This window comes from Aedes aegypti, unplaced genomic scaffold, assembly GCF_002204515.2.
Source record: "Aedes aegypti strain LVP_AGWG unplaced genomic scaffold, AaegL5.0 Primary Assembly AGWG_AaegL5_hic_scaff_497_PBJ_arrow, whole genome shotgun sequence".
NCBI classification, from domain to species: Eukaryota; Metazoa; Arthropoda; class Insecta; order Diptera; family Culicidae; genus Aedes; species Aedes aegypti.
This window is the reverse complement of record NW_018736170.1, coordinates 38813-52219: the sequence shown is the minus strand read 5'-3', so window position 1 is coordinate 52219 and position 13407 is coordinate 38813. Positions and strand designations below refer to the sequence as shown.

Below are 13407 nucleotides of genomic sequence, written 5' to 3'. Positions count from 1 at the left end.
TATCAGCACTTACTAACAAAGGTCGGAAAAATAGCAAGTCGAAGGATTTTGATGTAGTTCGGTTTAAAATTTTTAGGCATCCGGGAAAACTCCGGGAATTGGAAAACTTATTTTGAATGGACACCCTGATATAATAATACGAGCTAATACAAGGAATTGAAAACTTAAATGCCAGATCGGATTCTCAGATAAATCGTTGTGTACACTCTTATTATCTGCTCTCGTTTGATTTTGGTTTTGTTTTTCTGGTTTGATCTCTTTTCAATTCATGTTTTTTAATTCACTTAGTTCCAATAGATATAACATGTAGCACTGACAAGTACTGTTTTATTACTTTTGGTAGTTTCAAACTGAATTCTTAACATCTGTATTTTCAGGCTGCCCAATGTTTTGAAAAAGTGCTGAAAGCCCAACCCGGAAACTACGAAACAATGAAGATTCTCGGCTCTTTGTATGCCAGTTCTTCGTCACAATCGAAGCGCGACATTGCCAAGAACCACTTGAAGAAGGTCACCGAGCAGTTCCCGGACGATGTCGAAGCATGGATTGAGTTGGCTCAGATCTTGGAACAGAACGATCTGCAAGGTTCGCTGCAAGCCTACGCAACAGCTACCAATATTCTTACGGACAAGGTCAAGGCCGACATTCCGCCGGAAATTCTGAACAACGTTGCCGCGCTTCACTATCGTTTGGGTAATCTGAATGAGGCGATGACTAAGTTGGAGATGGCCATTGAGCGTGCCAAAATCGAAGCGCAACATGATTCACAGTACTACGACTCGATTTCCGTGACAATGACATACAACCTGGCCAGATTGAACGAAGCGATGGCTTCGTTTGACAAGGCGGACAAGCTCTATAAGGACATCCTCAAAGAACATCCCAACTACATCGATTGCTATCTTCGCTTGGGTTGCATGGCCCGAGACAAAGGATTGATCTTCGTGGCTTCCGATTTCTTCAAGGATGCCTTGAAAATCAACATGGAAAATCCGGACACGCGTTCGCTGTTGGGTAATCTCCATTTGGCCAAGATGCAGTGGACTCTCGGGCAGAAGAACTTCGAGACGATTCTAAAGAATCCGGCCACTTCAAGTGACGCCTACTCGCTGATTGCGCTGGGCAACTTTTGGCTGCAGAGTTTACACCAGCCGAGCAAGGATAAGGAAAAGGAGAAGAAGCACCAGGAAAAGGCCCTGGCCATTTACAAGCAGGTCCTGCGAAACGATCCGAAAAACATTTGGGCCGCCAACGGTATTGGTGCCGTGTTGGCGCACAAGGGCTGTATCATCGAGGCGCGTGACATTTTTGCTCAGGTGAGTAAAGACGAAAGCGTTTGATTCGATTTAACCTCGCAACAAAATTACAAATAAGAACTTACGGTCGTTTTCGAAAACACGATTATCAGAAACAATTTGGTGAAGTGAAGTGGTTTTCTTATAACGTGGGTCTCCAAAGGATCTTTTTCCAGATGAAGCAGGTTTCCAGTGGCCACAGTGACAGGTTTTTAAAGGTTAAATTGACCAACAATCTGATTTTTGTAAGCTTTCAAGATTCTTTTTGAAAACGGCCGTGAGTTCTTATTTGTAACTTTTTTATGCGAGCTCCTTTAGGGGTCCTGAAGTCCTCAATAAGGTTCAAATCCAATTTTCCATTCCAGGTTCGTGAAGCTACGGCCGATTTCTGCGACGTATGGCTGAACATTGCACACATCTACGTGGAGCAGAAGCAGTACATCAGCGCCATTCAGATGTACGAGAACTGCTTGAAGAAATTCTACAAGCACAACAACGTAGACGTTATGCAATACCTGGCCAGGGCATATTTCCGTGCCGGCAAACTGAAGGAGGCCAAAATGACACTGCTGAAGGCACGTCGTGTCGCCCCGCAGGATACGGTTCTGCTTTTCAACATTGCCCTGGTGCTGCAGCGTTTGGCCATGATGGTTCTGAAGGATGAGAAATCCGTTCTTAGTGTTGTCTTGCAGGCGGTTCACGAGCTGGGTCTCGCTCACAAATATTTCAATTATCTGTCGATCCATGGAGATAAGACGCGTTACAATATCACGTTGGCCGCTTCGGAAGCCAGCCAATGTCAGGATCTGCTCCAGCAGGCACAGTATCACGTGTCACGCGCCCGAAAGATCGACGAAGAAGAGCGATCGTTGCGCCAGAAGCAGGAACAGGAGCGCGAAGAATTCAAGCGTCGCCAGCGGGAAGAACGTGTACGCATGGAAGAGATGCGTCGCAAGGCTCACGAAGATATGATGGCCAGGCGTCAAGAATACAAGGAAAAGACCAAGAATGCTCTGTTCTTCGTCGAAAGTGGACCGGATCCCACGAAGAAGAAAGCCGGCCGTGGGAGGAAGGACTACATTTCCGATTCGGATGCTTCCGGACCACCTGGCAGTGGTGGAGAGGATCGGCCTCCGAAGGAACGGAAACGCAAAGAACCGGGCGAGAAGAAGAAGCGAAAACCAGGCGCTGGGCGTAAGAAGAAGGAGAAAGCTCCCAAGGGATCCGGATCGGATAGCGAAGATGAAGCACCGAAGAAGCGTGGCCGCAAGAAGGGTTCCCTGGGTGCCAAAAAGCAAAAGCAAATGGAAGACGGATTATCATCCAAACAGAAATCCAGAATTGTTTCCAAAGCCACCGTTTCGACCAGCGAATCCGATAGTGACAGAAGTCGTCTTAAAATTGCCAGTGGTGACGATTCAGGTTCCGGTAACAGCGGACCAGCGACTAAGCGCAAGCGGAGAATCGCATCCGGTTCGGAAAGTGGTTCCGACAGATCGCGATCGCGGTCTCGTTCGAAATCCGGAAGCCGCAGTCGCAGTGCTTCCCGTTCGGTATCTCGCTCAAAGAGCCGTTCTCGGTCCAAGTCTGGAAGCCGTTCCCGTTCGGGTTCCAGATCCCGTTCGGGCAGTCGTTCCCCATCCCGTTCCGGGTCAGGTAGCCCCCAGGCTTCACCCATATCGAGAAAGTCCGTTTCTGGGTCAGGATCGGATTAGGTTCATTCTTGTTGTGAACATACGTTTTCATATGGTAGCGTAATATTTTAATGGACTATGTCTTAGAATAGAAGGAAAATATCTAGCTGTAAGACTAAACTCTGTCTTCATTCAACTAACCGAAATTATTATACATATTGGAATACCACATAGCGATTTAAAAGATCCAGGTGAAAAATTGACTACCGGGAGGTTTACCTCGCCGGTGGGAATGGAATGTTCAAGTTTATCACAAGTGAAACTAATACTATAGTGCCGATTGTATAAGAGTCATGATATCTGCTGAATAAAATTTGACCTAAACTTTGTTTTATTTTTATTTGATAACATTATTAAAAGGGATTATCACAGAAGGCCGAATCACAAAAGGCCGAATCACAGAAGGCCGAATCACAAAAGGCCGAATACCTTCTAGCCTACCACAAAAGGCCGAATGCACAGAAGGCCGAATCACAAAAGGCCGAATCACAAAAGGCCGAATCACAAAAGGCCGAATCACAAAAGGCCGAATCACAAAAAGCCAAATCACAAAATAAAGCTTGGATATGAAAAGAACAAGTCCATGCTTTGTTAAATGCAGTCATGTCAGTAAAGAGTGCAAAACTTACATGCGGCGAAGCCACATTGAGGATAGAGGAACTGAGGCGGCAGAAGGCCGCCGAAGTCTCCGATATCCGATGGTTGTGTATAGCATCTATTCGGTGTCATGCAAATAGCAAATCCAGGCGTTTGCCCGGTATAATGCAAACAGAGGATGTTTTTCCATTTTTAGGTCCGACGAGTGACAGCGAGTTCGGACAGCAAGCGTTTGCCCGGTATAATGCCAACATAGTGGTTTTCACGCCTAATGGTATGGGTGCCCTTGTGTAGATGTAGTTGTGAACCTTAGAGGAAAACAATATGCACTCTGTCTCGAAAAACACCCAGAATCCGGCTATATTTTTTTCAAATTGGGTAATATTTCCATATGCATTTTGATGAGTCTGGAAAGGGTGTGCAAGTTTCTTTGAAGAAAACAAAAACAAACTGTGTATGACGAGCGTATGCTAGTCTACGTGTGTTCAAATGTCACTAAGCTCTATAGTCTTTTACGCAACAAGTAGGAGAATGATTGCACTGAACGAAAGCTCCTTCCGTGAATTGAATGATTTGTAATTCACATGGCTGCAAATCTTTGCTTTCCTAATTTTGAATGAGTACGAAACAATATGATGCATCCACAGTCCATTGAACAAAAATCATCCAATTATGTGATGACGTTCACTATAGATTTGAGCTACTATAAGCAGATAATTGAATTATAATAAAACAAATGACTAACGTGCAACTTATGGTAGATTTTCTTTTCCCCATGTCTCAAACCAAAAATCATCCAATAGTTGTCTGAAATACCAGATGGAAAACTGATGATTGAATATGTCAAATTATCTTTGCAAACCGCATCGTAAACATGGCGACATCAGTAGGAAAGTGTGCTATTCACATGGAATAATCCACAATTATCCTTAATTATAGCACCTTTTCATTACAGTTTCTATGGAGTTGAAGCTGTGGTGCCCATAGAATAGGAGGAGCAGCGCATCACTTGTTCATCGAGGAGGAGCATTGCATCACAAGGCATCCAGGGATCTATTCTCGAGAATTGTAATAGTGATGATTGATATACAAATAAATACTAAAATACATAAAACCAACATCGTCGGGTGATTCTTTATTTTCCAATTGAATTTGTTTTAACTTTTAACTTACAAGTAATGGGGGTTGTTTACTTTGGAATATGATAATCATTCAATTTCAGGCATCTATCTGAAGGGTGAAAATCGTTTCAAGACCGGATGATTTTCATTCGGTGTTATTTGTAAACAGATGATTTCCATGCAGATGAAAATCATCTTGATTGTGTCTGATAATAGGTATGGGGCGGAGATGAGGCAAAAATCATTCACTTTATGGCGGGAGATTTCGTTCAGTGTGCTGAGATAGGGTATAACAAGTGTTTAAGTGATCATAAGAATACTAAGTTTACAAAGAATACTTTTAACCGTACAGTGCCGTTCGATTTTGACTCAGTTTGAATTTGGCAACACGGAAATCCATGTACACAAAAATGGATCAGTCAGTCACAAAGCATGTCAATCTCAATGTTTCTGTGGGCCTTCTTAAGGCTTACCATATTCAAAATAGGTAAATTTAATTTGTGGGGCCTTCCTTAGCCGAGTGGTTAGAGTCCGCGGCTACAAAGCAAAGCCATGCTGAAGGTGTCTGGGTTCGATTCCCGGTCGGTCCAGGATCTTTTCGTAATGGAAATTTCCTTGACTTCCCTGGGCATAAAGTATCATCGTACCGTCAACGTACCAGTAGCCGCTCATGTTCCAGTAGTCCGCTCACGAGCTTAAAAAGTAAAGTAATTTGAGTAAATACTCAAAAAAATGTCCACAGTATGATTCAATTTGTCGATTTGAACCGTATAGCGACTAAAGTTTTCAAATTTACTTTGTGAAAATTTCTCTTTTTTCAGTGTGAGCGGGCTACTGGAGCATGAGCGGATACTGGGGCACTGATGGTACCTGCCACACGATATACGAATGCGAAAATAGCAACTTTGGCAAAGAAAGCTCTCAGTTAACAACTGTGGAATCGCTCATTGAACACTAAGCTGAGAAGCAGGCTTTGTCCCTGTGAGGACGTAATGCCAAGAAGAAGAAGAAGAAATTTAATTTGTGGTCATTATTACGGTGATACAAGTTTTAATAAAAACAATTATCAAATTTTGGAACGGTTCAATTTTGGCAACATGAAAAATTTTGACATGTTGCCAAAATCGAACAGGCACTGTATACCCTTCCAGTTTTCGCGAGGTTTTTACACTTATGTTGTACAAAATACAACAGCGCGACTACTTAAGCTTCAATTATAGAATTTATTGTGGGTGTGTCAGCTAAGAATAGACCAGTTGACACACCCAAAAAACACTAACCATACACTCTTATTTAGCTAGTAATGTTACTTGTGCGTCTTGTCCCGCTAACCCTGTAAAAATGTCCATAATATTGTAGAAAAATGTGCTGAATGTTTGTGGCTTTCACTAAAATTTATTTTAAAATTTCGGCCTTCCGTGATTCGGCCTTCTGTGATTCGGCCTTTTGTGATTCGGCCTTTTGTGATTCGGCCTTTTGTGATTCGGCCTTTTGTGATTCGGCCTTTTGTGGTAGACCCTTATTAAAATCCTACTCCAACACTCAGGCAAATGGACTATCGATAAACAAAGGAACCCCTTATGAAAATTCGCCACAAGAAATCGGATTGAAATTCATAAATTTGCCTTATGAAACCACAAGTTGAAAACAAAAAACGTTTCCGCGGCAACCTGGAATCGAACCAAGAACCTTGCGATCGATGGACCCGAGCGTACACCACGCGCCTATCGACGCCTTAATGCACTCAAAATAATCCAAACGTCATTTCTACGTGAAAAATCACGTAGATCATTCCAAATTCATTTTGCCTCATCTTCACCTGACCAAGGTAATTATTACTAGAGCATATATAATCACCAAGAGTCCGGGTGATTGTTACCGAAGCTACCCGTCGCACTTACGTGATAATCACGTAGGCAATTAAATTCATTTTGACATCGCGTTCATTCTCTGTTTTGACATCGCGTGCATTCTCAGTTCAATTTTGTGTGTTAGATACTGGAGAATATCAATATTTTATAGCTTTTTTTTATATCTTTCATAGCTTACGAAACATAGAACAGCAAATCCGAACAAATTTGTGTATGTTCTAATGCAGTTGGACCATGAATGCCACCGTGTCGGTCAGTGGGTATTGGACATTGATTCACACCATCAATTGAAAACAATGTTAATACATTATATTCGCAATAACGATTGAATGCAATAAATACTTGAATTATTTTTGTTTGTTATACTTTTTTTCTTAATTGGCAAAGCCAATGCAAAGCAAAATTGGGTCTCATTTAACTATACCGATAAAAATCAATAAAAATATCATCTAGGATCCACTAAAGCACTTCGTAGAAGCTACGTGAAACTTCATGTAGCAGCTACGTGAAACTTCGATGGAACTGATGAGGTCTATTTGTTCATGCGTTCATTCAGTGGTACCTATGATCCACGTAAGCGCTACGTGAAAAGTGCGATGGAAAAAAACCACGTATGTTTTCACGTAAGAATGACGTTTGGATTATTTTGAGTGTGTGGAGTGATGCTAAAATGATACACTCAAAATAATCCAAACGTCATTGCTATGTGAAAACTTGTGCGAAAACATACGTGATTTTTTTCCATCGCACTTTCCGCGTAGCTCTTACGTGAATCCAAGGTAGCCCAGAATGAACGCATGAACTTTTGAACTTCGTCCATTCCACCGGCGCTATACGTAAGAGCTACGTGGATTTTCCGAAGCGGACTTAGATGGTTTTGCATTAAATTTAACTGTAATAAAGACCAATCTTATTTCTAATAGGCTTTGGAAGAAAACTAATTCTCAATTGGAAAATGTAAACAAACTTAAAAGATTGTGATATTTTTATTGTATTGTTAATCTGAGCATTTTGAATCCTGTTTCCCCAATTTTGTGAGTTTGGTCTGTCTTGTTGTAGCCTTCGCGTGCTATAATTGATAGAGATTATAAATCAGGTATAAAATATGAAGTAATGCAGGGATTCTTCGGTATTCAAAGCATATTTACCATGAAATCAAGCTTACACAGCGTTTAAAGCAGCAGCAGCTTCTGAAGTTCTTCTAAAATCAAGCGGGCGCCATCTTAGGATCACTATTTAGTGATCTTTATCTTAGTCAGGTGAAGTGGAGGTAAAATGAATTCGGAATGATCTACGTGATTTTTCACGTAGCAATGGATTTTTTTGAGTGTACATAAAGCGTTCGTATTGCAATAATCGTTCCACCTTTCATAAGGCAAAATATATGAAATTCGATAGTCCAGTTCGCTGCGTGAAATATAATCTTGATGCTAGGTTACGTGATCTCAATCTCTCAAAACATCAACAATGGCAACAATCCTGTGGGTTCCGTCTTATATTCTGAAGAAGTCAGTAAATTTATGCGAATCAGTTTTACCGAAAAAGCCAGCATTTTGTATGCAGCAAAAGTTACTAAATCGGTATTTTTTGACAGTGGATGAATCTTTCGCTTTACGGAGTTTTCGGTAGCAATATTTTTACTGAGTTGCTGTTCAAAAACCCAGTAAAATTTTACCGACTTCGGTAATCAAATCTAAGTGTGTACTTGGAGAGACCAAAAGTGAAAAAGTGACCAGGAGAACCTTGAAAGAAGTGAAGAGAACTTTTTGTAGTGCTAACATCGATTCTGACATTTTGGCATAACGGTCACTTGGCATAATGAACATTTGGTATAACCCGAATCATATGCCTTCTTTCAAAAGATTCCTTTTTTTCATAAATATATGCAGCCTTGATAATACTCCTCAACATCACCCGAGTTTGGTAGAATGCTCTAGAATGCTCGTGCTGCCTTTGCCTCTTTGTAAGGGAACGTAAAAATGCCAAGCAGAGAGGCAACGAAAAATTAGCGAGGAAGATGCGGCACAAAACACAACGGAGGAAATTTCCATCAAAATAGAGTGCCATCAAAACTCCGCGAGACTTGTTTTGTTCGGACGAGTCACTCAAGAGTACTTTTCAAGTGTGAGTAAGGGTGAGCATCGATGGTCAAATGACGTCACGCTGCAACTTCCAGCGGGAAGAAAACCTTTACTGCGGGCCGTGTTTACAAAAAATGAACGATTTCGCTGCGCATTCCTCCACGCAATGTTCATCCGTTGAACATTCCTTCACTGGATGTTGGTCCGGATGTCATTTTATGTAAACACGGCCCGCATTTAGAGCGGAAAAGAAAAAGAAAATCGACAATAAAAGAAGACCGTGGATAAGTCCATGGCAGCGTGCGTGGGACAGTTCCACCAAGGGAGTGTGGACTCACAGGTTGATTCCGAGGTTAGATATCTGGGTCCATAGGCGCCATGGGGAACTAACATTCCACCTGACACAGGTCCTTTCGGGCCATGGTTGCTTTAGACAGTATCTACACCGTTTCGGTCATGCGGGTTCTTCCGAATGTGCAGTTTGTGCAGGTTTAGAGGAAACGGTGGAACACGTTTTGATCGTGTGCCCGCCTTTCCGCACAATGCGTGACCGCATGTTTGCCACATGCGATCGGGACACGACTCCGGACAATTTGGTTCAGAGGATGTGTGAAGACGAGTTTGGCTGGAATGCCGTTTTATCGGCTATCACCCACATCGTCTCGGAACTACAAAGGAGGTGGCGAGTGGACTTGAGGAGTGGCTAGTGCAGACACTAAACCACAAGTGGTCCAAGGGTTCGCAGTCGGCTACGTAGGTCATACCGGTGCCCTACGGTCGAAATCGACCCTTACAGCGCGCTGCAGCGATTAAGTCGCCGTGGCCAAAATTATTTTTTCCCCTAAATGATCTGCTCATACTTGATTATTGACTAAAAAACTGTTATAACTCAGTTAGGATTAATTTCGAACCATTTCAGGACAAGTATCCACATTTCAGTAAGTATTAGTATAAAAAAAAATGCCGTTGAAGACCAATAGTTTTTGAGTTTATTTTTGATGACCAATCGTTTGAATATTCTGGCAACATGCGCCTCTAGCTCGCCAAGAGAGTAAGCAATCGATGAATAATTAGAATTTTAACAGTTATTGGATATTCCAGCTCAAACATTTTTTGTAAGTATGCTCAGAAATTTATTTTCAGATATTCTTTTTCTTCTAAAAAAATATAATGCAATATTGCATTTGGAATTCATAAAATCACATTTCTTGTTGATGAAATAATAAAATTGACTGGTATGTTTTATCTGAAACGCTTTCTCCATGCCTTTTGCAAAAAAAAATATGTATGCCTCATTTGTACAAAAAAAAATCGAATCCAAAAATTTCAAGATATATCAAGATGTATCACGAGCGGATTATTTTGACATCTATAGTCTATAGTTTGTAAATGTGAATCGCGTCAACGAAACTTGGAGTCAGCCTAAGCCCATCAGTTTTAAAATTTTAATGAAAAAGTAGGCAAACATTTTACAACTGGAACAACTCCTATTCCCATGAATATAAAATCATGTTATTTATTGGTTCTTCTTCTTGGCATTAACGTCCTCACTGGGACAGAGCCTGCTTCTCAGCTTAGTGTTATGAGCACTTCCACAGTGATAAACAGCTGAGAGTTTTTTTTGCCAAAGTTGTCATTTTCGCATTCGTATATCGTGTGGCAGGTACAAAGATACTCTATGCCCAGGGAAGTCAAAGAAATTTACATTACGAAAAGATTCTGGACCCACCGGGAGTCAAACCCAGACACCTTCAGCATGGCTTTGCTTTGTAGCCGCGGACTCTAACCACTCGGTTAAGGAAGGCCCATATTTATTGGTTATTTCATCCCATTTTCATACACAACTTTCAAGTCTATTGAGAATCCTTTAGATACGTCATTTCTGAAATTTGGAACCATAAAACTCGATTAAAAGGACTTTTATGTGTATAATACTGTCATTTTTTTCAGACAATAGCGTGCACGAACATTGTTGACTATTGTTAGATCGAGTGTTGTGAAGTTTTTTTTTGCGTATAAGAATATTTATTTCTATGAAAATAATGTAAAATTCAAGAATCATGTACGGTACGATATTGACAAACATTCAAAAACAGCCTGAAAGTTTGCTAGGATGCCTAAATTACAAACCAGATTTCACAACCAATGAGTATCGTTTTGTTGAAATAATTCAGTATCTGTTAGACATCAGAAAACTCCTTTCTAAATTGCCTACATTGAGGCATTTTCCGCGAAATTCTTGATTTTTTTCAAATTTGGAAAGCATATTCGTATTCAGGGAGCCGGAATTCAGTATGTAGAGTAATTTCAAAAACTCACAATAATTGCATTGACAAGTGATCAATTTCACCCCGAAATGGAATCCCCCAGTTTTTATTTTAGAGATTATTTTAAGCACCACATTTTTTAGAAAATTTCTGTACATGAGCCAGTGAGGTTTACCGTCGTACTTGTTTTCCTGTATTTAGTTGTTTGGCATTGTCAACATTAAAGAGAACAGATAAAAAACGGGAATAATGATTAATTTCAACCGAAATAACGATATTTCTGAAAGCCTATTAATGTTACTCCAAACTCTCTCATATTTAAATTGCATAGTTTTATAGACCTTCTTTAGCCGAGTGGTTATAGTGCGCGGCTACAGAGCAAAGCCATGTTGAAGGTGTCTGAGTTCGATTTCCGGTCGGTCCAGGATCTATTAGTACAGGTCGGACTTGATTATCCGGAGTATGGATTTTTTTTTTTTCACTCCGGATAATCGAACCGGGGGATTCGATAATCGAATCACTACGAAAAAAATTGAAATCTTTGATAAAGGGATTTAAATATTATCTTTTTTTCGTTATTTTATTTATATGACGCGGTGGCGCAGCCAGAAATTTTTTCTAGGAACAGTAGGAGTCTTTACAGGAAAAACAAATTTTGACCAGCATACACAAAAAAACACGTTTTCAAACCCCCCTTTTCTTAAATACGTTCTAAACCAGGGTTGGGAAAAAATCTGAAACTCACTCTACAGTAGTCAAACAAAGCCAATCACAGTCAGCGAAGCCAGTGAAACTCACGCCCATCGCTGCTGTAGACAAATGCCTTGAAAATTGCAAAACACCCGTTTCTAAGGGCAACCCGAAATTACTGTAGAAAAATGTTCTATTTCCCGCTGCATTTCCCGCATTTAGAGCCTTCAATGACACTCATGATTTAGAAAATTCGTGCACCCAACAGAGGCTACTTGATGAGATTCACGTTTTTGAACTACTGTACTGGGAGAGCCACGTGATTTTCGCGAAAAATCAAGCCTACTACTATTACCATTCCCAGCACTGTTCTAAACTGCAAAATCATTCATATTGTATATTGCAATACCAAATTATCTCAGATTTATGCATAAAAATTAAAAAATAAGAATATCAAAACTCAAATTTCGGATAATCGAATCCCGGATAATCGAGTCTCCGGATAATCGAGTTGACCTTGATTTCTCTGGGCATAGAGTATCATCGTACTTGTCACACGATATACGAATGCGAAAATGGCAACTTAGGCAAAGAAAGCTCTCAGTTAATAACTGTGGAAGTACTCATTGAACACTAAGCTGAGAAGCAAGCCCTGTCCTAGTGAGGACGTGATTTCAAGAAGAAAAATAAGAAGAAGAATTTTAAAAGACATGGAGTTTAAAACCAGGGCACCATTGTGTCTGAAGTTTACGAAAAATGACTAAAAGTTTGTTGAGCAAAATTGCCTTAAAAATGAACAAATAATAAATATTTTTTGGAAAATTTTATGCAGAAGCTTTTCTTGTATTTATAAACAAAAAGTTCAGTAACAAATATTTTTTTATTTTGGAAAAAAATGTCCATATGGAAACAATAATTCTGATTATATAAAAAAAGAAATGAAAACACCATTAAAAATATGCTTTTTTTGAACTCTTTTGACATTTTTTTCAAAGCTGTTTGACGTCTTTTCAATGCAGCCACAACATGCGGCATACTATTAGCTATCTTAAAAATATATAGCGGGGTCAAAAATCTCAATTTTCAAAATCGAAATTATGGCCACGAATTTGTTCTAGCCCGACCAACCAGTCTTCATAATTCTGTATAGATCTTTAACCAACGATGGCGATCGCTAACGGTTCAAAACAAATCTATATCGATCGCTATCGAAAATCACTGACTGGTTGACCGGGAGGTGCTCCTCTGTGCGCTGTAGCCATCAAGGTACAAGGTAGGTATAAAAAATGAAAAATGTCCTCCATAAGTCGATAGCTCCTTCAGATATCGAGTAATGCAACTTGAATAACTTTGAAAAGCTGTTTGTGGGGGACCATCATTGTAATCTTGAAATTTTTTTTTACTATTGGTCCAAGATCAGCAGTTGTCAACATTTCATATCAATAGATCAAGATCAGAATGACAAAATGGCAAAACGTATGCGATCTGCCACCACTTGAGTACCGAGTGTATACTTACTACAAGGAATAACCACTTCGAGCCCGACTACTACGTATTTATTTTGTCATTGTTAAATATAACTGTTTCAAAACTAAATAATCATGATCGAATATAAAAAAAAAAATATGACCAATAAAAACTGTCTGCCCACAATAAAAATCCTTGATGCCGAAGCCTAATATTATTCTATTTAAACTCCTCATGTATTTTTTTCTTTTCAAATAGTTAAGAGGTCATCGTATTATGTGTGATTACCACATGTTATGCATTTGTAGAAACAAATTGCAATAA

The 13407-nt window shown here is 40.0% G+C and overlaps 1 protein-coding gene across 1 annotated transcript; it reads left to right on the top strand.

Moving 5' to 3' along the window:
• Positions 1–351: 351 nt before the first annotated feature.
• Positions 352–3313, top strand: LOC110681160 (RNA polymerase-associated protein CTR9 homolog). Its single transcript, XM_021856928.1, has 2 exons — positions 352–1316; positions 1661–3313. Exons 1-2 carry the CDS (start codon positions 432–434, stop codon positions 3008–3010), a joined length of 2235 nt encoding a protein of 744 aa, XP_021712620.1. The 5' UTR covers positions 352–431; the 3' UTR covers positions 3011–3313.
• Positions 3314–13407: the final 10094 nt, after the last annotated feature.